Source organism: Rhinoderma darwinii, chromosome 5 (assembly GCF_050947455.1).
Source record: "Rhinoderma darwinii isolate aRhiDar2 chromosome 5, aRhiDar2.hap1, whole genome shotgun sequence".
Classification (NCBI taxonomy): Eukaryota; Metazoa; Chordata; class Amphibia; order Anura; family Rhinodermatidae; genus Rhinoderma; species Rhinoderma darwinii.
In genome coordinates this window covers 298,985,290-299,013,204 of record NC_134691.1, presented here as the reverse complement: position 1 = coordinate 299,013,204, position 27,915 = coordinate 298,985,290, and the positions used below count along the sequence as shown (strand labels likewise).

The 27,915-nt window shown below is 42.3% G+C and overlaps 1 protein-coding gene across 2 annotated transcripts; it reads left to right on the top strand.

Annotated features, from left to right (window-relative positions):
- The first annotated feature begins 479 nt into the window (after positions 1 to 479).
- Positions 480 to 27,633, top strand: WDR48 (WD repeat domain 48). 2 transcript variants are annotated; one of them, XM_075827342.1, is made up of 19 exons: positions 480 to 802; positions 5,129 to 5,269; positions 5,838 to 5,916; positions 8,653 to 8,735; positions 9,723 to 9,852; positions 10,942 to 11,030; positions 11,345 to 11,446; positions 12,359 to 12,583; positions 15,887 to 15,961; positions 16,103 to 16,205; positions 18,913 to 19,010; positions 20,056 to 20,163; positions 22,345 to 22,441; positions 22,554 to 22,649; positions 22,739 to 22,847; positions 22,972 to 23,059; positions 25,068 to 25,144; positions 26,202 to 26,394; positions 27,275 to 27,633. In XM_075827342.1, exons 1-19 carry the CDS (start codon positions 788 to 790, stop codon positions 27,368 to 27,370), a joined length of 2,004 nt encoding a protein of 667 aa, XP_075683457.1. In that variant the 5' UTR covers positions 480 to 787; the 3' UTR covers positions 27,371 to 27,633. The 2 variants fall into 2 exon arrangements, with proteins under 2 accessions (XP_075683457.1, XP_075683456.1); XM_075827341.1 differs by lacking the exon at positions 480 to 802 and adding an exon at positions 829 to 1,430.
- Positions 27,634 to 27,915: the final 282 nt, after the last annotated feature.

The window sequence follows — 27,915 nt, the reverse complement described above, 5'->3', positions numbered from 1 at the left end:
AAAAGAGAGAATGTTGCCGTTGTTTTTTGGGTTTTCTTTGGACGCCGTTCATCCGGCGGTTTAATTAATATGTTCATTTTATTGGTCAAGTTGTTAGGATCGCGGGGATACCATATATGTGTATGTGTGATTTGTTTTGACAGTTTTACTAAATAAAACCACTTTTTGGGCCAAAAAAGTAGTTTTATTTGACTTTGACTGTAATTGTTTTTTGTTTTTTTTCCACCAACTTTATTTAACTGATTGTCATTTTTTTTTTTTTAAAGTCCCATCAGGGGACTTCACTATGCGATGTGCCGATCGCATATATAATGCTTTGGTATACTTCGTATACCAAAGCATTATTGCCTGTCAGTGTAAAACTGACAGGCAACCTGTTAGGTCATGCCTCTGGCATCGCCTAACAGGCAGATGCTGAAGACAGACCTGGGGGTCTTTGTTAGACCCCCGGCTGTCATGGAAGCCCGACGGCGACCCGCGATTTGTTTGCGGGGGCGCCGATGGGGTGACAGAGGGAGCTCCCTCCCTCTGTCAAACACATTAAATGCCGCTGTCACTATTGACAGCGGCATTTAATGGGTTAAACTGCCGGAATCGGCACGCGCTTCGATTCCGGCAGTTGCAGCAGGAGCCAGGCTGTGTATAACAGCCGTGCTCCTGCCGCTGATCGCGTGGGTACAGTCTCAGTACCCGCGCCATCACAGGACGGATATATCCGTCCTCCTGCGCGAACTAGCAGCTGCTGAGGACGGATATATCCGTCCTTCGGGGTTAAAAGAGCCGCCCTATGAAGGACGAGCCGGTGAGTGCTCCTGCACCCGAGCAGGCTTCGAATTTCCATAGGTTGAAAAAGACTATGTGGCTGCGTCTACGGCGCCATATAAACGAAAGTGCCACAAATGTTCCCTTGTGTTTCAGATCGGTGGGACGTAGGGCTACCAATACCAACAGTCTGTAAATATAGGGAACATTTTTTTAGTGTCCCTGATCAGCATAGCCAAACTGTTATTATTTTTTAAGCTGGGGGTGCTCGTAGAGGCTGGTGCTCTATAAACTGGCTGCCACTTATGGCAACAATGTAACAGCCTCCTACATCTGCATTTGATTTGACAATTTTGTCGGTTATATAAAGGTAGACGAGTAGGATAACATTAGCAGCTTCCTAGGATCTGTGACAGACGGGCGCTGACCAACGGCTCTCTGGCACGAGCAGCACTGCAACAACTGACAATGACGTATTAACTAATGGCGGAAAAAGCGCTCCTGGTCTCAGTTTGGGCGGAAGTTGTAGTTAACCCCAATGAAGGCGTACGTCCATGTCCTTTGGGTATGGGCGGAAGTGTTAGGATTTAGGAAGTGACGACAGAGTGTCAACATGCAAGATGGCAGCTCATCACAGGCAGAACACGGCGGGGCGGAGGAAAGTTCAGGTATGACAGGTAACCGGGACGTCATCCTGGTCCCGATGGCAGGTGATGAAGGGGTGCTCCTGTGAAAGGGGGGGGTTTCCTTGTTGTTTGGCAGATCCGCTGTGACCGGGGATTAACGGAGACGGGGCGGGGCTGTGAGCACCCCCGGAGGACACCCATTCACAACGAAACTGCCGGCACGGGACGTGCTGCTGGGTGACTCTTCTACCACGCATGCATCACACGAGCCTGACCCGCCGCCGCACACCCGTATTTGATGTGTGCCCGGTAGATAGTATTATCCATATGTAACTTTCCTGTAGTGAAGCAGACACCGGCACCGCTGGCTAAGAAATGGCTGAATAGAAACCTGGGTTATTTAATTATTTTTTAATTTCTTTTTGGGAAACCTCTTTTCTAAAAATGGTGGCCCACTGCTCAGGCCATTGTCACCGGTACAACGCCTGGATCCCCCTGATCAAACGTAATGAATGGGCAGCAATGTTCTGTATGTCCGGACTGAGTCTGCCGGAGCCCCTGTTATTTATCAGCTCTTTGCTTTATCTTTCTTTGAGAACTTGTATCCAATAAATATATTTTATATTCTGATTCTTTACATGAGAACTTGGCGTTACCATTTTACTACAGTACGTGTATTATTAGTTTACATGCGCCATTTATGAAGAAGGCGGACGTTTGGCTCACCGACTCCACAGCCCTGTTTGCAGTAATGGCGTTGTATTTTACGTGAGATATAGATATCGATTTGTTTAGGCAATAGAAGTTCTATAACTTTCCAAATCTTTTCTGGGACATCTCTTGTACTGATCCTGACTTGTCTGTGTTATATTCTGAATACCACTGGTAATGTCCGCACTGCGCTGATACACTCCTATTATATCTGACGTATTGGCTTCATTGTCCACCAAAAGATCAGTGAACAGTTAAAGGGGTTGTACAGTTTCAGAAAAACATGGCTGCTTTCTTCAAGAAACAGCGCCACAGCTGTTCACAGGTTTTATCTGCTATTGCACCTAAGCTCCATTAAAATGAATGGAACTGAGCTACAATACCACACACAACCTTTAGACAGATGTGGCGCTGTTTCCAGAATACAGCCATGTTTTGTTTTTTAATCCTGTTCAACCCTTCTAAACCATTAACATATATGATGGGCTCCACAGATCACGCATATTCATGTCCGTGGGAGATTCAGGGGCATCACCTGAGACACTCTGTATACAGAGGTCGCAATAACTCCTCTACAGGCGTCTTTGATGACTAAAAAATCATTTCACACTTTAATATCAGCCTCCTGCGTAGTTCTATGAATGAGACTGGCTGCTGAACTGAAGAGGGAGAGCCGCGCCACTGCGCTATTGTTGGACCGTCCAGCCAATAAAAACGCTTTTTACTTAAAGCTGCTTGCTATAGGCTGTGAGTAGACCAGCGGCTGATTGGCTGCCGTGCAGCAGCCCGGGATGGAAGTTCTCTCACTGGGATCACGATTGCAAAATGCATATTTTCCGTTCGGAATTGCGGACGGAAAATACGCAGCAGAATACAGTAGCAGCAAAGTGGTTGAGATTTAACAAATATATAAAGTATTGTATATGTAAATATTCAGGGCAGAAATGACCTGCGGTGCGTATTTTTTGTACCGCAGCATGTCAATTCCCGCTGTGAAAAGTAGACCGAATTACTGCGTCTTTCAGAGATTTCACCTTCTCCCATCATTGAGAAAAAGGCAGCAAAAGCTGCAACATTTTCTGTCATCAAAACCACAGGAAACGGTGCGTTTTTGCCGCAGCGGAAAGTCTTCTACTTTAAACGGAATTGCTGCAGAAATTTTCTGCAGTGATTCCGTTACGTGTGGACAAGCCCTACAGGTAGACGATAACCAAGATGCTGGTCGGTGACATTATCTGAACGTGAATGTCCCTTTATAAAGAAGCCCGATGTTCCTCATTCCATAAAGTAAATCTATATTTACTGTATTGCATACACAACTGAGAACATTGCCCTTGTATACAGAAATCCCCTAGGTGCAGTGGCACATGACCGAGTGCCTCTCAGGCTGTTTTGCACGGCATCCAAGTGGCACCCGTTAGTTTTCACGGCCCCATTCACTTTAACGGGTGAATCGGGTCTGTGAAAACTGACACGATTCTCCGATACATGGAAAGATAGGACATGTCCTTTTCTTTCCACGGATCACTGACGGGACCGGCCGGCACACAACGGTCGCGTGCATTAGGCGTAAAGGCTCCAGCACACGACCGTGTGTGCCGCCCGTGTACTCCGTATACCTTGAGGGGACACCTGTCTGCTGCACATTTTTTCATTGCTGAGAACAGACGCCCAGAGGTTTAATCTGAAAGGGTGACTAAACGTTCAACAAACTGAGCGCTGAGCCACTTCGGTTCTGTTCGGAAAGCCAATGTAGCGGTGCATGGGCCCATATACTTTCTATTGAGCTCGTACTCTGGCTCAATACGATCGCTTGCTTCGTTTTAGCGATTGGTGGGGGTCTGTGTTCGGACCCCCACCAATCAAAACTTCTGACTTCCCTATGACGTCAGACGTAAGTTTGTTGAACGTTTAGTTACCCTTTAAGTCTGACGCACAAGGCCGCATTATGGATCCGTGTAGTACAGATTTCTCTGTTTTGGAGGCTGAAGTTTTCCTCACAGATTCTGTGAACATCTCCATAAAAAATGGTGACATTTAGCATCAAAATCCATATTCTAGATCGATTCTTCCATAGGGGAGAATCCAGTGCCTCATGGATGCGCTATATGGGGCACATCTACCTGGAGGTTCTTGTGGTGCCACTGTACTGGGTCTATGGAAGTGGCAATGCCATGTCCGTACACATAAGATAGGTGTCTGCTGACTGATTGCTATTACCCCAAATGCATGACAGTAAGGGTATGTTCCCACGCAGTGACCAAAAACGCCTGAGAATACGGAGCCGTTTTCAGACGTTTTTTGTAGCAACTCGCGTATTTTATGGATGTTATTCGAGCTGTTTTTCAATGGCTCCAAAAACATCCCAAGAAGTGACATGCACTTCTTTTTCGCGGGCGTATTTTTACGTGCCGTATTTGGACAGCGACACGTAAAATAACGCCTCGTGGGAACAGAACATCGTAAAACCCATTGAAAGCAATGGGCAGATGTTTGTAGGCGTAATGGAGCCGTTTTTTCAGGTGTAATTCAAGGCGTAAAACACCCGAATTACGTCTGAAAACACTGCGTGTGAACATACCCTTAGCTTGCATGCTATCTCAATGGGGAGGGGGCAGACCCATCTGGTTCTACTTCTCTTCATGAAATTTAAAGGCGCAGACTAGGTAAAATTGACTCTGTAGTTTGGCTGTCCCTATACAAATATCTAATCTATATGGCCTGTTCTGGTTACCTGCGTTGTACCTGTTACATGTTGGCCTTGGTCCAATTCTGCATTGCATCCCTCTGGGGTGGGACAACATATGGCATAGAGGCAATCCATGAGAGCTACGGATGACGCCATTTAGCCTGGATCTGCATAGCTGAGCCAGGATGAATTTGTAGACTGTGAGTCTTTTATACAGCGCTCTTCTTCTTCTTCATTGGATGATTTAGTTGTATCGCTGTGTAAATATATATACAGTGCATGTAGTTACGACTGTGTGCTCATTGGCTTAATATTAACTATACATTCTCATTGTTCACAGGTCTCCTATGTAATTAGGGATGAAGTGGAGAAATATAATCGCAATGGGGTGAACGCCCTGCAGCTCGATCCTGCACTAAACAGACTCTTCACAGCTGGACGGGACTCGATTATCAGGATATGGAGTGTCAATCAGCACAAGGTAAGTTAAAAGAAACATATATATATATATATATATCTCTTTATAGGAAGCTATGCTGTTAGTTCGGATGAGCTGACCCGTGGCCGCCATAATACGGGCGCAAGAATGCACGTATTAGGCCCTGTTCACATCATGTTTTCGCCTTCTGTATTTAGCATGAATGCCAGGAAAGCTTCCGACATACATGCTGAACGTGTCTATATGGTTTTTTTAGCCGACAAAGGCCAGAAGTGTCTATTCTGTCAGCCTGGTATACGTTGGTAAACCCATTTCCCCCTTATTTTTAGACTGAAATCCCACATGGCGTGACAGGCACCTGTTAAATATATATGTCGTGATCTTCCAATAGCTTTTCATGACGTATATGTTAAATTGATCCCATAATAGTCTATAAGTAATGGATGCCACTGTTAGGCATCCATCACAGCCTACGTTTAGCGTATACACCTGGCGTATACGCTAAGCGTAGGCCAAAAAACGTAATTAGAACAGGGCCTACGCATATTTAGTTCTTGATAACATACAGAGATAATTTCTGGGAATGCTAATTATTTCTTGTTTATTCCAGCAAGACCCGTACATCGCATCCATGGAGCACCACACAGACTGGGTGAATGACGTTGTACTGTGCTGTAATGGAAAAACTTGTAAGTATGTTATGTTGGTGACCGTTGTAATACGATAACTGGTCACATATATGTGGTGAGACGGAAAATTCTTAATACATTAAGGACGGGATCACACACACAGTTTTGGTGCAGTTTTTGGTGCAATTTTTTGAGCCAAGGCCAGAAGTGGATTCAAACGAAAGGTATAAAGAAAAGTCTGATGCAACTCCTTCCTTTTGTGTTCACTTCTGTGTTTGGCTAAAAAAAACGTCAAAACCAGAAAAAGAAGCAAGTCACGACCAAGTATTTGAAAAATTACAAACAATCTTTATTACAATCAATAAAATACAGAAAAAAACACATAACTATACACAATAAAATAACATGGACCCTCGAAAAAGGATGGAATCCGAACATACAAGTAGACTGGCCCCCCAGATGTTAAGCTGGTCAAACGATCCCTCGAAAAGCGAAAGTGCATAAATCAATAATTTTAGGCAGGTACTAGGCATACTACATTTGCACAGATAGATATCTAAATATAATAAATGCGCGTTTCAACGCTGGTGCTTCGTCAGAGGTTGAACCCTTCAACCCCTGACGAAGAACCAGCGAAACGCGCGTCGGGTCCAGCAGCGGTCTCCCCCCTTGGTCTTGATCTCCTACTCACTCTCCACTGCGTAGGTATACTGCTCTGTATGCTATATTTAAACTAGGACTGCACTTTGCATTTATTATATTTAGATATCTATCTGTGCAAATGTAGTATGCCTAGTACCTGACTAAAATTATTGATTTATGCACTTTCGCTTTTTGAGGGATCGTTTGACCAGCTTAAAGGAACAGTGTCATCACAAATAATTTTTTTATATGTTAAAGATGTTAGTGCTTTATTAAAAACGTTTATATTTGTGTGTTTGTGTTTTACTTTTTCTTATTTTTACACTTTTTCTTCCCTATGGGTGCTGCCATTTTTTGTTCCATTTCTGTATGTGTCGATTAACGACACATACAGACATGGAATACGGCAGCCACAGTCCCATAGGGACTGCGAACGGCTCCCGTCCCATTCACTTGTGTGTACGGCGTCTGTGTGGGAACTGCGCATGCGCCACTCCCACATAGTCCAATGTGAAATTGGCGCCGTCCGGCGCCATTTTCCTGTGGACCGGAAGTCGCGGCCGGACAGTAATATTACTACTTCCGGTCGCGGCAGGAGCAGGTAAGAGATTTCAATGTATGTTTGTGTGTGTTTACTACTGTATGTAAACCTACTACGCTGTGTGTTAGCTCAAAAAATGGCGACACACAGTGTAGGAGGTTACACCGTTCAAACCCCTCGTTTATCCTGGCACTAGCCAGGATAAAGGAGGGGGGGGATGCTGAGAGCTCACTAGAGCGAGGGCTTTTTACCCAATTTTGCAATGCTGCAATTTTGGGAATAGCTCCATCTAGTGACCAGAAATGGGAAATATTATAAATTAGAATTAATTTATAATATTTCCTGTCTCGTGAAAAAAATAAAAAAAATTTGAACAATGTTTAATCACCCACACACTAAATGTTTAATTAAAAAAAACAAAACATGTTTTTCTGGCAACACATTCCCTTTAACATCTGGGGGGCCAGTCTGCTTGTATGTTCGGATTCCATTCTTTTTCGAGGGTCCATGTTATTTTATTGTGTATAGTTGCTATGTGTGTTTTTTTCTGTATTTTATTGATTGTAATAAAGATTGTTTGTAATTTTTCAAATACTTGGTCGTGACTTGCTTCTTTTTCTGGTTTTGTTATATTAGTCACTAAGACCACTGGTATAACTTGGGGCATTGTTCGTTTTGCTAAAAAAACACGTCAACAAAAATTTGTGTGTGATCCTGGCCTTAGGGTGAATTCACAGGGGGCAGATTTGTTGCAGAAATTTCTGCAACTGAAAATCTCTTCCGTAAATCTGAGTGTAATTGTTCTTCCAGCAGGTGCGTGTCTGCAAAAATCTGCAGCGTGTGTATATACCCTAAAACACAAATACTTATCTATAGAGGAGACCTGGACAGATCCCAGGAACCGGGTGGCCAATGTTACTAGGTTATTCACTTCTGGCACCAAACTTTTTTGGTGGTATTCCCTGCCTACTAAAGGCGACTGTACTTTGCCCATCAAACCCTAAACTACAGCCTACAGCTGGTGGCTTGTAGCATGGGACATCTGAATTTTTACATGGGTCTTTGACCTGTTATGTGACCTGCTAACTCATGAGGCCAGTTCATGTGCGCTTCCTCCATCAATCCTGGAATTGTGGCCATCTTTACATGTAAAGAGAGGGCAAGGGATTGGCACCAATTCCCACTAGAATGTTACATAGCAACCAGGGGAAAATGTTTGCTTTCACACTCTGCACAAAAGCCAATGGTAGATCCAGTCCATGCAGTGAGGTGTCTCCCGCTGCCTGCCCCTCTCTATTCTGCATAGTGCTGTTTACTAGCATGTGAATGTATTTGGCTGCTGTCACTTAGTTCTGTGTGCAGGGGGCGCCTGCTGATGCCGTTCACTAACTTCTTTATCAAGCCTAAAATTGTATGAAAGTGGATATGGTCTGTGACACTCCCCAGGATTCATAGCCCGTATAGCATTACCTAATTTATTTGGGTACACGTGACAGTCAATGTAGGCAGGCTAATTACCCATGCTATAACATTACACTTTGTGTGTAGTTTGAATATACTGTATATATGATGTTTTGCAGTCTCCGTAATATCAACTCTTCTATTTTCTGCAGTAATATCCGCATCTTCTGATACCACTGTTAAAGTATGGAATGCGCACAAAGGATTTTGCATGTCAACCTTGAGAACACATAAGGTGAGAAAAATAAATAAAATGTTAAATAAATAAATATTTGTGTGTGTGTGTGTGTGTGTGTGTATATATATATCAGCATGAGCTATAATATTGTCATCCAGCACAGTTGCACTTGGTCAAAAATAGAAGTTGGTACTTTACATTATGTCCTTTGTAGTTTTAAATAGTTTGACTCCAATCCATGATTGTAAAAGGGGGTGTCGCATATCAGACATTTAAAGTATATCCACAGGATATCAACTGAATGGGGGTCCTTGAACCCGACTCACTTACTGAGCTGGCCGCCGCCTCCAGGTCTAAAATCCGTGCACAACGGTTGTTGCCAGAAACAGCCGAGCTCGCTCAGCTACACTGTTTCTGTAACATCATTAGTAGTGAATGAGAGTTACGGAAAGAGTGTAGCTTGGCTGTTTCTGGGAATCCCTTCCTGATTTGCACTGATTCTCCAACTTAATGCGACGGCTAGCGGCCACCTTGCTAGCAGGGACTGGGTTGTGGGACCCCCATTCGGGAGAAAGGTGTGGCACCTTCATCAGAAATTTATTTCAAGTCCTGTGGATATGCTATAAATGTCTGTCATTAGACAACCCCTTTAAGGAGACTTACATGAAAATGAACTCATTAAAGTGATGTCTCGTGCAGATAACTCCTTTCAAAAACAGTCATCTGATTGCTGCAGATCCGGCTTCTTGAACCCCCAGCGATCAGTGGTTATTACTGTGGGAAGCCTCTCAAATTAATGGCTTGGTACATAGAGAGGGGGTCCCAAGTCGGTAACCCACCTCAATGACATCAATATGCTGTAAAAGGGCATATGGACGTGGGTTGTCGTCCTGGGAATACCCCTTTTTAAACACATGGAAATTTAAACATTTTTTGTAATTCTCATGTCTACTCAGTACAGCTAGTTCTCCATATAGTGCTAAATTATTGTTATAACTTTTAATATGATATGTGTATTCTTACGTTCGTGTTCTTCTCCCCTAGGACTATGTGAAAGCATTAGCATATGCAAAAGACAAAGAGTTAGTGGCATCTGCGGGACTAGACAGACAAATATTCCTCTGGGATGTAAATACTCTCACTGCACTTACTGCATCCAACAATACAGTCACTAGTGAGTAATACAAGTCTTCAGTGTCCTGCATGTTAATGGGTCGTTTCAATGATTTGATTTCTAAATTGGATATGGTATTTATGGCTACACTCCTAACGTGGACAGAGAAACCAACAAATAATGCAGCAAATGCCCGGTTCCACAGCCGATAGGAATCACTATCCTGGATCCTGTGCAGCCCTATCACTGTTTGGCCCCGAGCACTATTTCTCAACCAAGTCCTCAACAAAAAGCCCAACAGGTCATGGTTTAAGAATTGTGCGCCTGTCTGTATCTCCCATAGAGTTATGAGTTGTAACAGTGTGCATGTTCGTACGCTGCTCCCGACAACTCCTCCACGGATGTTGAGAAGGAATGTGGTCCTGGGTTGGTCCCCCTTAACAAGTGATCGGTGGGACTCCCAGTGTTAAAACATTTTAGCACATTTTATGTGTATAGGTAATAAATGGTATTAATAAAAAATCCCCTTTAACAGTACTATAAAAAGAACGTCATCAATGGCTGGAAAGCTACTGAAAAGTGGCAACCAATATGGACTCCGATCCAGTTGTCACTCGGAAAAAAATATTCAACACCGCTGAATACAAATATCCGCTTTAGAAATCCCTACTTAGAAGGGTCCCTTGACAATAAGCCGATTACAGTGTCCCCCTGCTGGGACCCCCCAGCGATCAGATGAAATCTGTGAGGAAACCTGTCCGTAAGTGTTCAATATCCCTGCAGCGCCACCACAGGAGAAATGAAGCATTACACAGTGTCTATATTCAATTCAATGTGTTGTCAGTGTAATACAGGACAGGACAGGTCCTCTAGACGAGAGACACTCTTTGTAACCGCTCTCCACTCTGGCCAAGAAAAGAGGTTCCTGAACAGAGGACCCCTATTAACTAAGAATTTACTAATCGGGTGTATAAAACTGAATTTTAACTAGATTGACGTCTGGCTATTTACTAATATATGGCAGTTTTGGGGGGAAATCCTCTATCATTTAACAAATGCAAGTCATAGATGAATTTGCTTAGGGAAAGATTTATTGGTTGCTATTGTAATATAAGATTTAGTTAACCAGTAACTTTTTGTTTTCACCAGCTTCATCCCTAAGTGGAAATAAGGATTCTATATACAGTCTGGCCATGAACCAGATGGGGACTGTCATAGTTTCTGGCTCTACTGAGAAGGTAACGCTGTGAGCTGCATTTGTCATCCAGTATCCAACAAGCACCATTTCCACCCGTCTGCACTTAAATAGCATTCCTGGGTGCAGTGCTATGACCCCATTTCTATCCAGCAATGTAGTGTACACGAGTGCAGAAAATGTAACCAGCCGTGATCAGCAAAGTAAACCGCATTGCCTTTGTCATGTAGCATGGGTTGCATCGATATAACCATCTTCCCTCTTAGTACCGCTTTAAGCCAAAAACTACTACTACAGGAATGTTGCCCATATATGACATGACCGTTCCTCCCCCCCCCCTTCTTTTCGGCACTACAGGTGCTGCGAGTCTGGGATCCCAGAACATGCGCAAAACTGATGAAATTAAAAGGACATACTGACAATGTAAAAGCTCTGCTGTTAAACCGAGACGGCACACAGGTAATGGAAGTCTCACTCCGCTTTTATCCTTTTCATCTGTGTCTTTGGCAAGGTTGAAAAACATTTTCTTCTTAATGTATTATTAAATGGTGGCTATTCAAATGGCTGTCCATGTAATACAATGACAGGCCGGGTCTGCCCGAGCAAATTAGCATCTTTCTATTCTTTTTAATAGAGGGCACTTTCCTCTATGATGTCCATATCTCATACAGGGCAAATGCAAAGGTTTTGTCTTGATGAAACAGCCGCTTTACCCATGTACAGTACATGGCCAGTAGACAATGGGACTTGTAAAATGGAGCTATAAGGCTACATATTTAAAGGAACACTAGAAATGAATCATAAAAGTTTGTCAGTCTACAGGATTTTCTAATAGTTTCTAAGGAAATTCTGTATAATCGCTTTCATTTTCATCTAGCAGTAGCCTGAGAGGAGTGGTTTAATCCAGGGGGTGGGGCCTAATATTCTTTGTCTCCTATTGCAGCCAGTTGTCTTACAGCCAGACACAGGATTGTGAAAAAGAGGAGGGGACAGTGGATGATCTCTTGTAACACATGTATAAGAATTCATTATATATTTCTCCGTTATGATTGCACTATGAGACAAAAAAGGATCAAAAGAAAAGAGGATATTAAAATGGAATGTTTTTTTTTTGTGTATTTTCTATGTTGAATGTTCCTTTACTTGCTGTAATATGAATTATTAGAGAATCGTTTATGCCTTAAACGTATTAGTATTTTTTTAGTCTCTGTTCACATCACATTTGTCCTACGTACTAGATATATACAAACCTACTGTAATCTGCTCATAGCTTTATGTTGTGCTAACTTATTCCAGAAATGTCATTATGTAATACTTATGTATTAAAAACGCATGATGTGAACAGAGACTAAATCCTACCGACATTTTTAGTGCCTTTCAGGCAGTTCAGATGGAACAATCCGCTTGTGGTCTCTAGGACAGCAAAGGTGTATAGCAACATACAGGGTCCATGATGAAGGGGTCTGGGCACTCCAGGTGAATGAAGGCTTCACTCATGTGTACTCTGGAGGAAGAGACCGGAAGATCTACTGTACAGATCTGAGGAATCCGGATATGAGGCTGCTTATCTGTGAAGAAAAAGCACCCGTTTTAAAGGTGATGATTAAATATAAATGTTATGTGTCAGTTTCTTGTATTACCTTAAAGGGAATTTCCTAGAGGCTTTTTTTTTTTTTTTTTTTTTTTATATATATGTTTTTTTTTTAAATATGTATAATTAATTTTTTCTTATATAAATTCTAGTGGTGGCTGCAGGCATCCCAAATTTTATCATTTAAATTTATGTCTATTCGGTGGATTTAGAGACCTGTATAAAAAAAACTGAGCTCCAACCGCTATTAGGAGAAAAATTAAATATTAGAGCATTTTGGACCTTAAAGGCTATGTACACCTTTTTGAATGTGTTTTTTTTAAATTATTATTATTAATAAATCATCTGTTTATTGGATTTTAAGCACTTTTTTGTAATTTACATTTATTTAAAAAAAATGTTTTACTTCTTACAATACAGCTTCTATCGTTCTCTCCCAGCCGATTCCGTCAGTTTAGTTGAACTGACTGCTCGGCTGAGTGCGGGCCCTGTGTGTCTTTGACACATAGGATTCACCTTATATCGATCACTTCTAAGTTCATCAACTCAGGACCCGCTCTCAGCCGAGCCATCAGTTCAGCTGAACTGACAGAATCGACTGAAAAAATTATACAGCTTCTTTGTATACATGATACATAGAAGCTGTATCGTAGAAAAAAAAAACAACTCTTTAAAAGAGTAAATTTAAAAAGGGCTCAAAATCCTAAAAAACGTAAGTAAGTAATAAAATTTAAAATCACCCTTTTTCCCTTTATAAAGTCCTTTATTAGAAAAAATAAATAAACTATGCATAATTGGTATCGCCGCGTCTGTAACGGCCTGAACTATAAAAGTATAAGGCAATTTTATCCCGCACGGTGACCGCTATAAAAAAATAATACAAGAATTGCTATTTTTAGTCACTTCAGCTCCCCAAAAATGTAATAAATGGGGATCAAAAAGTCGCATGTACCCAAAAATGGTACTTATAAAAATGACAGTTTGTTCTGCAAAAAACAAGCCCCCACACAGCTTTTTTGATGGAAAAATAAGAGTTATGACTCTTTCTACACTACTCCTTATCCCTACAGCAGTCATGGTTTCTTTTTCTTTTACGGTCTGTTTGTTTTCTCTCTTTAGTTTTGTACTAATGTTGTACCTCCTATTCCTTTGGACTAAGGATGTGCAGATTGATGTCATTTCTTATTATCTTAATTAAAAATAAAACATTTTATTTGGGAAAAAAGTTATGGCTCTTGGTGACACAAAAACAAAATTTTTTTAAAACCAAGATTTTATCGTGCAAACTCTGTAAAACATAAAAAAGCTATATACATATAGTATCGCCGTAATTGCATCGATCAGAATAAATTAAATGTAATTTATAGCGCACGATGAATGGCGTAAAAAAAAAGAATAGAAGTTTTCACGGCCTAATTACACTAAATTCAGCAAAAAAACTGTGGGAACAAAATGCTCACTATACCCCTAGATAAATTATTATTTTAGGGCTGTAGTTTCCCAAATGGGGTCACTTCTGGGGAGTGACCACTGTTTTGGTCCCTCAGGGGCTTTGCAAATGCGACATGGCGACCAGAAACCAATCCAGCAAACTTGGGCTCCAAAAGCCAAATGGCGCTCCTTCCCTTCTGAGCCCTGCCGTGTGTCCAACCAGCCGTTGTTTACCACATATGGAGTATTGCCGTAATCGGGAGAAATTGTTTTACAGATCTTGGAGTGCTTTTTCTTCTTTATGCCTTGTCAAAATTGATCATTTCTAAGTTTTATTGTAAAATATAATTTTTTTTATTTTTACGGACTAATTCCATGAAATTCAGCAAAAAACCTCTGGGGTTAAAATGCTCCTTATACCACTCTATAAATTCCTTGAGGGGTGTACTTTGCTAAATGGTGTCTTTTTTGGGGGGGGGGGGGGGTTTCACGGTTTTGGCCCCACAAGACCTCTTTAAACCTGACATGGTGCCTAAAATATAGTCTAATAAAAATGAGGCCCCAAAATCCTCTAGGTGCTCCTTTGTTTCTGAGGCCGGTGCTTCAGTCCATTATCACACTAGGGCCACATGTGGGAGATTTCTAAAAACTGCAGAATCTGGGCAATAAATATTGCGTTGCGTTTCTCGGGTAAAACGTTTTGTGTTAGGCTATGTTTACAAGCTTAACCAAAAACGTCAGAAAATACAGAGCTGTTTTCAAGGGAAAACAGCTCCTGATTTTCAGACGTTTTTTAAGCCACTCGCATTTTTCACGGCCGTGTTTGGAGCTGTTTTCAATAGTCCATGAAAAATGGTCCAAGAAGTGACATGCACTTCTTTTCCGCGGCCGTTTTTCAAAACGGCCGCGTAAAAAAACGGTCCGTCAGAACAGAACGCCGTTTTCCCATTGCAATCAATGGGCAGATGTTTGGAGGCGTTCTGCTTCCGATTTTTCGACCGTTTACGGCCCATAAAACGGCCGAAAATAAGCCGTGTGAACATACCCTTACAGTAAAAAATAAAAATTTGTCAATTTCCCCTCTACTTTGCTTTAATTCCTGTGAAACACCTAAAGGGTTAAGGAACTTTCTAAATGCTGTTTTGAATACTTTGAGGGGTGCAGTTTTTTAAAATTGGGTGACTTCACAACTGCCACTGGTACCTATAAAAATAGGTTTTGGAAATTTTCTTGAAAATGTGAGAAATTGCTGCTAACGTTCTAAGCCTTGTAACGTCCTAGAAAAATAAAGGATGTTCAAAAATCAATGCCAATCTAAAGTAGACGTATGGGAAATGTGAACTAGTAACTATTTTGTGTGGTATTACTATCTGTCTTACAAGCAGATACATTAAAATTTAGAAAAATGCTATTTTTTTGCAAATTTTCTCTCAAATTTGGTGTTTTTCACAAACAAATACTGAATTTATTGATCACATTTTTCCACGAACATCTCCGAATCGCTTGGATAGGTAAAAGCTTTCCAAAGTTATTACCACATAAAATGAGACCTGACAGATCTCAAAAAATCTGCTGCGTCCGCAAGCCCAAAACAGGCTCAGTCCTGATGGGGGTTAAAGGGTTGCCTTTTTCAATTTCCCTTTTATAGCGTTCTTGGCAAGTAGTAGTGGGTCCCCTATTCAGGAAACTCCTTTAGCGAAAGTTGGGATAAGGGCACTGAAGTTTATCTAGAACATTCAATTTAATGATTAATCTAAAGAACCTGATATCTTGCAATAAAAAATCTTCCGTCAGGCCACATTGCGAGATCCTTGCTTAGTGTTGGTTGCTGTGGATTGTGTAACACTGTACAAATATCACACTGTCTGTCTTTCCAGATGGAGCTTGATAGATCTGTGGATCCCCCGGTTGCACTTTGGGTTGCAACAACCAAATCTTCAGTAAATAAGTGGGTAAGGAACTGTTTCTGGCTTCATATGTGATTCTAAAGTCTCATTGCATGTGACGAATTTGCCGTTTGATCCATTCAAGTGTTTTAAACCCTTCCACCCCCATCTCTCGGAAACGTTAATCCTGACATAGTTTTCTTTTAGCCTATAAAAGGTATTCTGAACTTCCGATCCTCAGGGGATTATGAGAATGACTGTAGCACGCCACTGAGCCCGATCTGCTCCCAGCCGGACCAAGTTATTAAAGGTAAACGGCCACTTATTGTATGCAGAGAATTCTCCCGCTGTTGTGTACCGGGCTTCCTAAACTGCATGTTTCATCACTAGGGAAGGGAATCACTTTGCGATTTGATGGCCATTAGGATGCATTGGGTGAATAGGTTTTCCAGGTTTGAGATTCGCTTTTGACAGATTTTAACAGAATAATAGACAAATTGAGCCTCCCATCGTTCTCTATGGACTGGAAAATCGGGTGAAAGAATTCGCTAATCGCTATGCATTTCTTATATAATGGCTGCCACTGACTATCCCCTTTTATAAACCGGTATTTATTTATTTTTTTATTTTTTTTAAACATGGGTATTTTTATATATTTCCCATGAAGCATAGCTTTAAGATACCTGAATAATGACTACTACAGACATATCTGTGACTGTTTCAGGGAATGCTGTCGTCTTTCTAGAATGTACAGACTTCCAATGGAATGTTCATACGTGTAAATAGGCTTCCGGGTATTTCAATAGATTGGGGTTTTGTTTTTAAGAATGTAAATGTTAATTCTTAGAATTTTCACACAGAACCACTCAATGGTTAATGTTGAATAGACTACACCACTCATCTAGTAGATTGGCACTAATGGACCTTAGATTTACTTCGGATTTCCCAAAAAGCTTTTCTAGTAATGCAAACCTTATACACTTGTATTGGAGGTGTCCAAAACTGCGGTGCTACTGGGTAAAGATCATGAATGAGATTATCTGTATGTATGGGTTAAAAATCTCCATGGCTTTCAAATTGTTTATTCTTGGTGGTACAAGCCGTATCAAATTTTGTGGCAATGACAAAATAGCGGCTCTTAAATTGCTAATGATGGCCAGAGTGGTGTTAATGCTACATTGGATGTCTCCGCAAATCCCTCCCATTCTGTGTTGGGAGAACCGGGTATCTGGTAATAGGGTTTGAAAAGAATATTTATCAATCGAGGAACCAACTGGTTAAATTTCATGAAATATTAGATAAATAAGTGAAACAGAGATGGGTATGGGCACCTTGATGGTGATACATGTTATAAACTGCCCAAGTTAAAAGGGGTTTTCCCATCGGAGACCTTTATGACATATCTACAGGATATGTCATAAATGTCAGATGCGGGTCCCACCTCTGGGACCCGCACTTATCTCTAAACTGGGGCCCCCTAAACCCAGTTCTACCGCTGTGTCGTGGCTGACGCGTATGATTTCCACCCATCAATTCCGGAAACTCCCATAGTAGTGAATGACCGTTACAGAAGCAGCGTAGCATACGAGCTACGCTGTTTCCGTAACTACCATCCAGTTCTATGGGACTTACGGAAACATTGTAGCTCAGCGTGCTACAGAGTTTCTATAATTCTTATGTTATATTCGTATATGTTATATTAGGGTCCCCTCTGTGTTGTCCCAAAATGGCCACAGTCCTCCTTGGACTGAGTCTAAGACACTCCCTCTGTTCACGGGTTGGATAACACTGCTCACAACCGCTCTGGCCAATCAGAGAGTGTCTCAGACCCGTAGTCTAAGAAGCGCTGCAGCCATTTTGGGACCGCAAAGAGGGGACCATAAAATAGCGGAGGGTCACAACTAGAGGGCATCAGATATTACTCCATATACACCATCATATTTGAAATGTACTGGGACTGGGGGGTCGCTTTAAGTGTATGGTCCGCTTAAGAGTTCACCAATTATGACTGTTTTGGTCCATTACGTTTTCAATTTTAACCGGTCTGTCAATATAATGTATATCACATTTTACACAACTTAATGTAGTTCTGAGCTGTATAACTTTGTATCCACAGCCAGGGAGATCTAGCAGTACATCAGGGGTACATGTGTGATCTTATTTAACCCCTTAACGACTGGCGTATAGTGTTTCTACGTCGGGTGTTAAGGGTAGTTCTTCTGAAGCGCCGCCTTTTCACGTCTGTGCTTTAGAAGAAGTTTTTCGGGCTGGGTGCTCCTTTAATCCGGGCTGTTCCTAACAGCCTCTGGGTTCAGGGCTTCGATCTAGCAGTGGTCTCCGATCATGTTTAACCCCTCAGATGCGGCGCTCAATAGCGAGCGCCGCATCTGAGTGGTTTTAGAGGTAGGGGGCTCCCTCTCTCACCCCACCGGCATCCCATGATTCAATCGCGGGGTACGGATGGTTTCTATGGGAGCCTAACAAAGACCCCCAGGTTTGCCTTTAGTAAAGGTCTGTTAGGCCATGCCAGAGGCCTGGCCGTTTTACACTGACAGACCTAATACACTGCAATACAGAAATGGTGCTATTAAGAAATACAACTTGTCCCACAAAAAACAAGTCCTTATACAGTTATGTCGAAGCAAAACTGAAAAAAATGATCGCTCTTTGAATGTGACGACGTAAAAACGTAAAAAATTGCTTGGTCATTAAGGTGTAAAATGCCTTCGGTATTAAGGGGTTAAAGGAAGCGATGTGGTAGACTACATTTGTATTGATAGTTTATTATTCTCGGGGCTGGAGGGGTTAAAGTACCCATAATGAGTTAGGAGGGGCTGTGACAACCACATGATTTTCTGATCTTGTCCTAGTGAGTGGCTGCAGCGCTGCCCTCCTCTCCATTGTGCGGGATAAATTGATCATTACTCAGGTTTATTAGATTGTAAGTCACCAGCAGGTTATCTGTATACACAAGAAGCCATTGATTCTATGAATGTGGATGTTTTCTGTCTTTCTAGGGGGTGCGAGCATTATCCAGTGTAACATACTGAATGACAAGCGGCACATACTAACCAAAGACACAAATAATAATGTGGCATATTGGGACGTGTTGAAGGTAAGTCTCGGTCTAGGGTCCCAGAAGCGGTAAATGAATAGACCCCATATTCTAATCTTCGACCCCTATAACTGAGCACATCTTCCCGCACGGCCTCAGCTTCCTCCTGTCAGTTCTGCCATGTGTGTAGTGTCTTCACTCACATCTCTATCATTTTACAGGCATGTCTTCACTCACATCTCTATCATTTTACAGGCATGTCTTCACTCACGTCTCTATCATTTTACAGGCATGTCTTCACTCACGTCTCTATCATTTTACAGGCATGTCTTCACTCACATCTCTATCATTTTACAGGCATGTCTTCACTCACATCTCTATCATTTTACAGGCATGTCTTCACTCACATCTCTATCATTTTACAGGCATGTCTTCACTCACATCTCTATCATTTTACAGGCATGTCTTCACTCACGTCTCTATCATTTTACAGGCATGTCTTCACTCACGTCTCTATCATTTTACAGGCATGTCTTCACTCACATCTCTATCATTTTACAGGCATGTCTTCACTCACATCTCTATCATTTTACAGGCATGTCTTCACTCACATCTCTCTCATTTTACAGGCATGTCTTCACTCACGTCTCTATCATTTTACAGGCATGTCTTCACTCACATCTCTATCATTTTACAGGCATGTCTTCACTCACATCTCTATCATTTTACAGGCATGTCTTCACTCACATCTCTATCATTTTACAGGCATGTCTTCACTCACGTCTCTATCATTTTACAGGCATGTCTTCACTCACGTCTCTATCATTTTACAGGCATGTCTTCACTCACATCTCTATCATTTTACAGGCATGTCTTCACTCACATCTCTATCATTTTACAGGCATGTCTTCACTCACGTCTCTATCATTTTACAGGCATGTCTTCACTCACATCTCTATCATTTTACAGGCATGTCTTCACTCACATCTCTATCATTTTACAGGCATGTCTTCACTCACATCTCTATCATTTTACAGGCATGTCTTCACTCACGTCTCTATCATTTTACAGGCATGTCTTCACTCACGTCTCTATCATTTTACAGGCATGCAAAGTTGAAGATTTGGGAAAAGTGGATTTTGAAGAAGAAATTAAAAAGAGGTTTAAGATGGTTTATGTCCCAAACTGGTTCTCTGTCGACCTGAAAACTGGGGTAGGTTTTTTTTTGGTTTTTTTTTTAACAATTACACCTCCCCTTCCTTTTCCTTCTAACTATATGTTCTGAACCCATTCAGGTTCCCAGTTATTTAAGTATTTTTTTGTTTGCGTATTCACCCTACTTTGATGTCATTTTTACCACATGTATGTAGATCTTGATGACCTCCTTGGGCTACAGGCCTGAACTTTGGTTATGGCTATAATAAGGACATCATTTACACTTTGTTTTCCATCCTTTTATGTGAACTCTCAAAAGCATCCGATCAGTCATAGGTGGATTATTATTTATTTTTTAACCCTGTGCTACACTGCGCTGTGTCTAGATGTATTCCCAGAACATTAATAATTACATTGTTATCCAGTTCTAAACAATACACTTGGCACGCTGAGTTTTTAATGGTTTGTTTAAAAGAGAATTCCAAGCAATAATTAAAACCTAGTTCACAGTTTTATTGCACCTCATCATCAGGTTTACTTAGGGAAAAATCTGCCTCAAAATTCCTTCAGGAACTTTGAGGCAACTTTTGACCTGCCTTTTCTTGTGGCGTTTTTCACTGCATTTTTAGCCCACTGCCATTGAGCGCTGCAGGCAAAAAACGCCACGAAAAAAACACTTTTTCTGCCTCCCATTGATTTCATTGGGAGGTCCAAGGCGGGACCGTGGCAAGAAAGGACATGCTACTTGCTATGTTACTGCTATAAGCCGCTCTGAGGAAAAAAAAGCCTCGGCCTTCCATTCAAATAGGAGGAAGTTTTTGACGCCGACTCCGACGCGGTTTCCACGTCAATATCCGCGCCAAAAAAACGTTTTGTTTTTTTTGGGGGGGGTCCTGTAAATTTTTTGATGCCAAGAATCTACTCTAAGGCCCAGTTCACACAGAGTTTTTGGCGCCGTTTTTTGGCACATAAACTGCACCAGAAATACAGCCGAAATCGCCTCCCATTGATTTCAATGGGAGTCGGGGGCTTTTTTTTCCCACAAGCGGGGAAAAAAAACGCTCACAGGGAAAAAAAAAGCGACATGCTCTTTCTTCCCGCGGTTCAGTCTATGACCTCCTATTTAAAATCAATGAGCAGCAGAGAAAGCGTTTTTTGCCCACAGCGCTCAATGGGCGCAGCTGAAAAACACAGCGAAAAAATGCAGCAAAGAATGTGCAGCAGGGCAGAACCAGATTTTTCTACCCGCAAAAAACTCAAAAAGTGTGAACATACCCTTAGGGCTTATTAAGACGAACGTGATATACGTCCGTGCAACGTGCGTGATTTTCACGCGTGTGGCACAGACCTTTGTTAGTCTATGGGGCCGTGCAGACAGTCCGTGATTTTTGCGCAGTGTGAGTCCGCTGTGTAAAACTCAAAACATGTCCGTTATTTGTGCGTTGTTCGCACATCACGCACCTATTGAAGTCAATGGGTGCGTGAAAATCACGCGCAGCACACGGAAGCACTTCCGTGTGACGCGCGTGATTCGCGCAACAGCAGTAAAAACTATGAATGAAAACAGAAAAGCACCACGTGCTTTTCTGTTTACAAACATCCAAACGGAGTGTCATAATGATGGCGGCTGCGCGAAAATCACGCAGCCACGCATCATACGCGGCTGACGCAGGGAGCTGTTAAGTACCTTTTGCGCGCGCAAAACGCCGCATTTTTTGCACGCGCAAAACGCACACGCTCATGTAAATCAGGCCAAGGACTGTCCACGGCATCTGCTAAAAAGACTGAGCATGAAGGAATCTTTCTGTATTCCCAGCTCCAGAGTAACAAAATATTAGTTCTCCTGTTCTAGCAGACACAATAGAATCAGTATTTTGTTATTTCGAGTCCCGGGACGAATCAAGACATGTTGGGTGCCACAGTCCTGCAGAAGACACACAAAGGCGGTATGAGAGGAGCCTCCAGGGAATCACACGAGGATCCTTCTCAAATCAAGAAATTAGGGATCCATTGTGAACATGGATATTTTTATTTTCTCCCAGAAGCCCCCTTGTTACACCCAGCATTACTGTGGGGCAAGAAAAGCAAGTAAGGAAAGCGCTGCGGTCACTGAACGAATATTTTCTGTCTGATGTAGGAGCAGAATATAACATGATGTGGATTGTATAGAAGGTCGTTTTGTACAGGTAATGAGATTTGCAGTCAGTAGCCCTGACATTTGACCGTGTCTTCCTCACAGATGCTGACCATCACTTTAGACGAGAGCGATTGCTTTGCAGCGTGGGTTTCTGCCAAAGACGCCGGGTTCAGCAGTCCAGATGGGTCTGATCCAAAATGTAAGGGTTCAGCTGAAAGCTTTCTGTGTGATTCCAGCAATAGAGACATTTTTGTTGTTGGAGACACCAGACCCTTTCGTTCGGTAACCTGAGTGATTGTTTGGTTTTGCAGTAAATCTCGGGGGACTCTTGTTACAAGCATTGCTCGAGTTTTGGCCAAGAACGCATATAAACCCCATGGAGGAAGAAGAGAATGAAGTAAATCACGGTGAGGAACCTTGTATACATCTTGTGATTGATTGGAAATATTCATTGACTTTCTATTAATCTAATATTCTATGTTTATTTCTTGTGTAGTGGCAAATGGTGAGCAGGAAACTCGGATACAGAAGGGCAATGGCTATTTCCAAGTGCCGCCTCATACTCCGGTTATTTTTGGAGAAGCTGGGGGCCGCACTCTTTTCAGGTATGTCATCTGTGCAGATATATGTATACAGAGGATAAGAGTATATGATACAGAGGCTGATTTCTGTGAATGCGTACTGTGCAGCCGTCCGTCAGTCTGAGTCTGGTCTGCTTGTTCCTTCTAGGTTACTTTGTAGAGACTCTGGCGGAGAGACGGAATCCATGCTCCTAAATGAAACTGTCCCACAGTGGGTGGTTGATATCACTGTGGATGTAAGTACCCCCCCCCCCCCCCCCCCCATCACACACCCAAGCACTGGCTCTCATTTCTTATGTCATAATGTTAGCGGCTTTATTTCTAAAATGTCACCAGTCACTACTTGATGGAGTTTTATAAGATTAGAGAAAAGAAAAACTCTGTGTACTATGCCTGGTATTTCAGCCTATCCCCGCTCTGCAATACCAGCACATTGAACATGTACATTAGACCTGTAAACTTTTTTTTTTCCCCTTCAGAAATAATTTTTTTCGTAATGGTGTTAGTCGGCATAACCTGGATCAGCCGCACCTGCTGGAGGTTAAGCGACCCTCCGTCCTCCACATAAACATTACATAATATGGAGAATGTATAGTTAAAGTCTCAGTGTCCTTCCTTTTTAGCGATTCTACTACCGATTCCCGGTCCTGTCTTAATTTATCAAAAATGCCTGCCCGCTTTTGCGTATATCCCACTCAGTGCTGCCTAGATGGTAATCTGACACCCCCCGGTGGACCAGCACTGTAACGTCGACTCTGTGTCTGCTAGTGCTGATGTCATCAATGCTGGTTCATCGGAGAGCAAGAGGAGCGTCTCAGGACTATCATGGAGTACACTGAAAAGCTGGCAGGTATTTTAGATGAATGGAGAGGGGTCTGGGAATTTGCGAATCCGCTGTAGAAATGCTAAACAGGAGGGCACCAGACACTCTAAGGCTGAGTGCACATGTTGCAGATTTGTCACAGGTTTTGTTGTGGATTTGATGCAGATCTCACCCTTTTGCATTGGTAAATCTGCAATGAAAATCCATGACGTGTGAACTCAGCCTAACTGTACATTCCCCATATTATGTAAGATGTTTATAGAGTATCGGAGGGTCACTTTAAGTCTATGTTCACACGGGGTATTTTGCCGAGTTTTTTGACGCGGAAACCGCGTCTCAAAACTCGGCAAAAACGGCCCGAGAACGCCTCCCATTGATTTCAATGGGAGGCGTCGGCGTCTTTTTCCCGCGAGCAGTAAAACTGCCTTGCGGGAAAAAGAAGCGACATGCCCTATCTTCGGGCGCTTCCGCCTCTGACCTCCCATTGACTTCAATGGGAGGCAGGAGAAAGCGTATTTTCTCGCTGTTTTATGCCCGCGGCGCTCAATGGCCGCGGGCGAAAAACGGCGCGATAATCGCCGCGAAAATCGGCGTGCAGGGAGAGGAATATCTGCCTCAAAGTTCCAAACGGAATTTTGAGGCAGATATTCCTCCCCCAAAATACTCCGTGTGAACATAGCCTAAATCTCCTGCCTGTTTACTGTTCTTAGCTGGTAGATTTCTTTATCTTTGGGCTAGGCTCACTGCAGTTTCATTTACTTCAATGGAGCTGCACAGCGCATGTAATGCCAGTAGATCGCCCGCCACGGACCTCTTTATTCCCAGATTACGCACTCCCTCCGATACAATGACATGTCAAAAGATAAATAAAAGTATACTGTGTGAATTCTAGTTTTGGGCATGGAGTGCTTTCTGTCTATTGTTTTGATGGTATTAAATGTGTTACAGGGATTGTCCAGCAGTGTAAATAAAGTTTCATTATTCTATATTAAAAGTTCTGAATCTTTTTCTACTATTTGTTTTCAAGTTCTTCGCTGTTTTCATGATCTCCGGTTGCTACTTTCAAAGCCTGGAAACAGTCATACCTTGCTCTGATCACTGCTGAGGATTTGTTACAATGCATCCATCTAGGCAGCAGCGCAGATCTCTCTCCTGCCCTGGAATCGCTCCTGCATTGTAATAAACACTAGGTTGTGTGAGCAGGACTAGGTCGATCAGGTTTTAGTCTGGTAGTTGAATTGAAACGCTTACTATAGTTGGAAGTTGCATAACTTTTCATTATACAGTGCTTATGCTTTTTTTTTTTTTTTTACATGACATTAAATTTTTACCTCTTTATAAAGCACTAGCATGTATTTAGAATGTAATGTTTTGTGACATCTGCTGTGTAGTTACAATGCTCTGTGAATTCTGTCTTGTAGAAAAATATGCCCAAATTCAATAAAATTCCATTCTACCTCCAACCACATTCATCGTCGGGAGCAAAAACTCTGAAGAAGTGAGTAGAAAATGCAGATCTCTTAAAGTCTTCCAAATTAAAGATTAGCAGAAACACGACTTTCCATCATTGTGCCCCTTCCCCTGCACTTTCCTCACCTAATTGTCTATCCAGCTCTGCACATTTCTGTTTATTGTAGTCCCTTCCCTGCAGCCCGGCCTCCTGTCTGTTTCTGATCAGACACCAAATTTTATATTTCACCTCGCTTTCTCTTCCTTTGTGCTATGCTATCAATCCCATGATTCATCAGCACAGTATCACATGAGCAACTAGAGCCGATACCATCTGCCTGCTGGTGAGGACAGTGTGATTATTCTTCCCTCATAATCTCTTATTTTATTTAGGAGAATATTAAGTATAGAGCCTTGGAGGCTGAACTGTGATCATCATTATAAGGCTATGTTCACACGCAAACTCAAAAACATCTGAAAATACGGAGCTGTTTTCAAGGGAAAACAGCTGATTTTCAGATGTTTTTTTAAGCCACTCGCGTTTTTCGCAGCGTTTTTTATGGTGGTTTTTGGAGCTGTTTTTCTATACTCTATGAAAAATGGCTCCAAAAACGGCTGAAGAAGTGACGTCAACTTCTTTTTCGCGGCCGTTATTTTACGCGGCCGTTTTTCAAAGTGGGCGCGTAAAAAAAGGGACTGCTGCCGATTTTCCGGGCGTTTACGGCACGAAAAACGGCCGAAAATAGGCCGTGTGAACATGATGATCGGGCAAACGAGCGCTCCTATGAACACTCGTTCCCGATCATTTCCCTGTGTAACAATCAGGCAACGATCAACCGATGAACGCGCAAACGCTCGATCGTTGGCTGATCTCATTGTTTATGCAGCACAAAATATTATCATGGTCGGCAGCACATCTCCCTATGTAAGCAAGCAGATGTACTGCTGACATGATGGGGATGAGTGATCGTAGTAACAATCGCTCGTCCCCATGCTGATTACTGATCATCGCTCCTTATGATTGGTGCTCGTTTTTACGGCCCATGTTGGCAGGTGTAAAAGGACACTTGTTCTTAACTTGTGCATTGTATTTCCCTCATGTCCAGAGACAGATTGTCAGCTAGTGACATGCTGCAGGTCAGAAAGGTGATGGAACATGTCTATGAGAAAATTATAAATGTGGATACAGAATCCCAGACGACCAGTTCCTCAAATAATGAAAAACAAGGAGAACAAGAGAAGGAGGAAGACATTGCTGTGCTGGCGGAAGAGAAGATTGAGCTCTTATGTCAAGACCAGGTATCTAGACTTCTTATATTACTTATTGCTGTAACGTCACCCTCCTCCAGTTCTGGTACATCATCATTCTTATTCTGTAGTATTTTGCATGGTCACTCACTCGTTTGTAAGGCAGCTGTGCAATACAACATTTCCTTTGACCACATATGGATAGAGGTTGTCTAAAACAGCAGAGCAGTTTTTTAAAAGGGGTTGTTTCATGAAGACAACCCCTTTTATAAAAAGAAGCGGGTCTGGGTTATCTCAGCTCTGGCGATCATGCTGGTGCCGGGACCGCCTAAGGCGAGCCGCTCCCTGTTCTGGAACATATGGTGGGGTCCCCCTCTCTGACGTCCATATAGGGACTATGGACTGGGGTTGTTGTGTTAAGCAACCCCTTAAAGTGTATATAGACATTTTAAATTGCTGGAAAAGAACAGAGGGCCGGTTTTGACTGCCCTGTAAAGCCATACGTTCCGCCTTCAGTACCGCTTCAGTATATATGTGTAATACTTTCCTAGTGTGCAAACATTGTTCACTTTATCACTTTCTTTCGGAAGCTAATATGCTTGAATAGTTCTGTTTGTAATGCTGTTGTCCAGATATCTGTTTAATCAAAGTGGAGGGATCTTGAATCTGGGTTTTCCCATGTAGAAGCTGGTTCGGCGATCAGATGATCATTGCGGGTCTGGCCTCGGAAACTCCTAGCAATTCGCTGTTGTCCAGGGGAAGCTATGTCTGGTCATATATTTTCCCTGTAATACATGGATAGGATGGAGCTTCTCCTTGTGTGCGGCTCTCCACTCTGGCTCACTCACATGTTTTTCATGCCACTACCTCTTACCAAACATCTGTAACCAAAGGGAGTCCTTGAACTGATCCCTGTATTTCCTTCCTACAGATTCTGGATCCGAACATGGACCTGCGGACTGTGAAACATTTCATTTGGAAGAGCGGTGGCGACTTAACTCTTCACTACCGCCAGAAGTCAACGTGAAAGGATTCCAAAGGAGCGACTACACTGACCTTATCGTTGTGGACTAAAAACTAGTACTGTATGGAAGCCCTACTGAACTCTTATACATAACTGTCAATTGAGCCAGTATGGACATTCACATGTACCCTTAGTCAACCTTAATGTAACAGATGATCCCACCACCTTAGTTCCTTGGGTTTCAACATAAAATGACAACAGATAGACAAAACATTGTTTGTGTGTGATTCAATGTACAGATTTGTTGATAAAGATTTCTAATACTTCGTTCATTGATTTGTTCCAAGACAATTTGCATCAACTTAAAATTGGGCGCCTCCAACCCCATGTGTGGGTGCACGTTCCAAGCCATAAGCAGTCATTTTAGAGGTCCGTTGGGGTGGGGGAAGGGGTTTAAGAAACATAACATATGTTATAAATGGGGTTCAATTTGTGTATGTGTCACCTACAAACAGTAAGCCTTTTGTGGGCTGTCCTCTCCGTTTACTAGGAGGTGCTGCCATATTGGGGAGTGAGGGACAAACCGTAGAATAGCACAGCAGCGTTAT

Excerpts from the sequence above, each read along its gene's own strand:
- WDR48 (XM_075827341.1), top strand. The coding sequence starts at position 1,383 with ATGGCAGCTCATCACAGGCAGAACACGGCGGGGCGGAGGAAAGTTCAG. Across the intron at positions 5,917-8,652 it reads GTGCTGTAATGGAAAAACTT|TAATATCCGCATCTTCTGAT; the intron begins GTAAGTATGTTA and ends TATTTTCTGCAG. Across the intron at positions 20,164-22,344 it reads CTGTCGACCTGAAAACTGGG|ATGCTGACCATCACTTTAGA; the intron begins GTAGGTTTTTTT and ends TCTTCCTCACAG.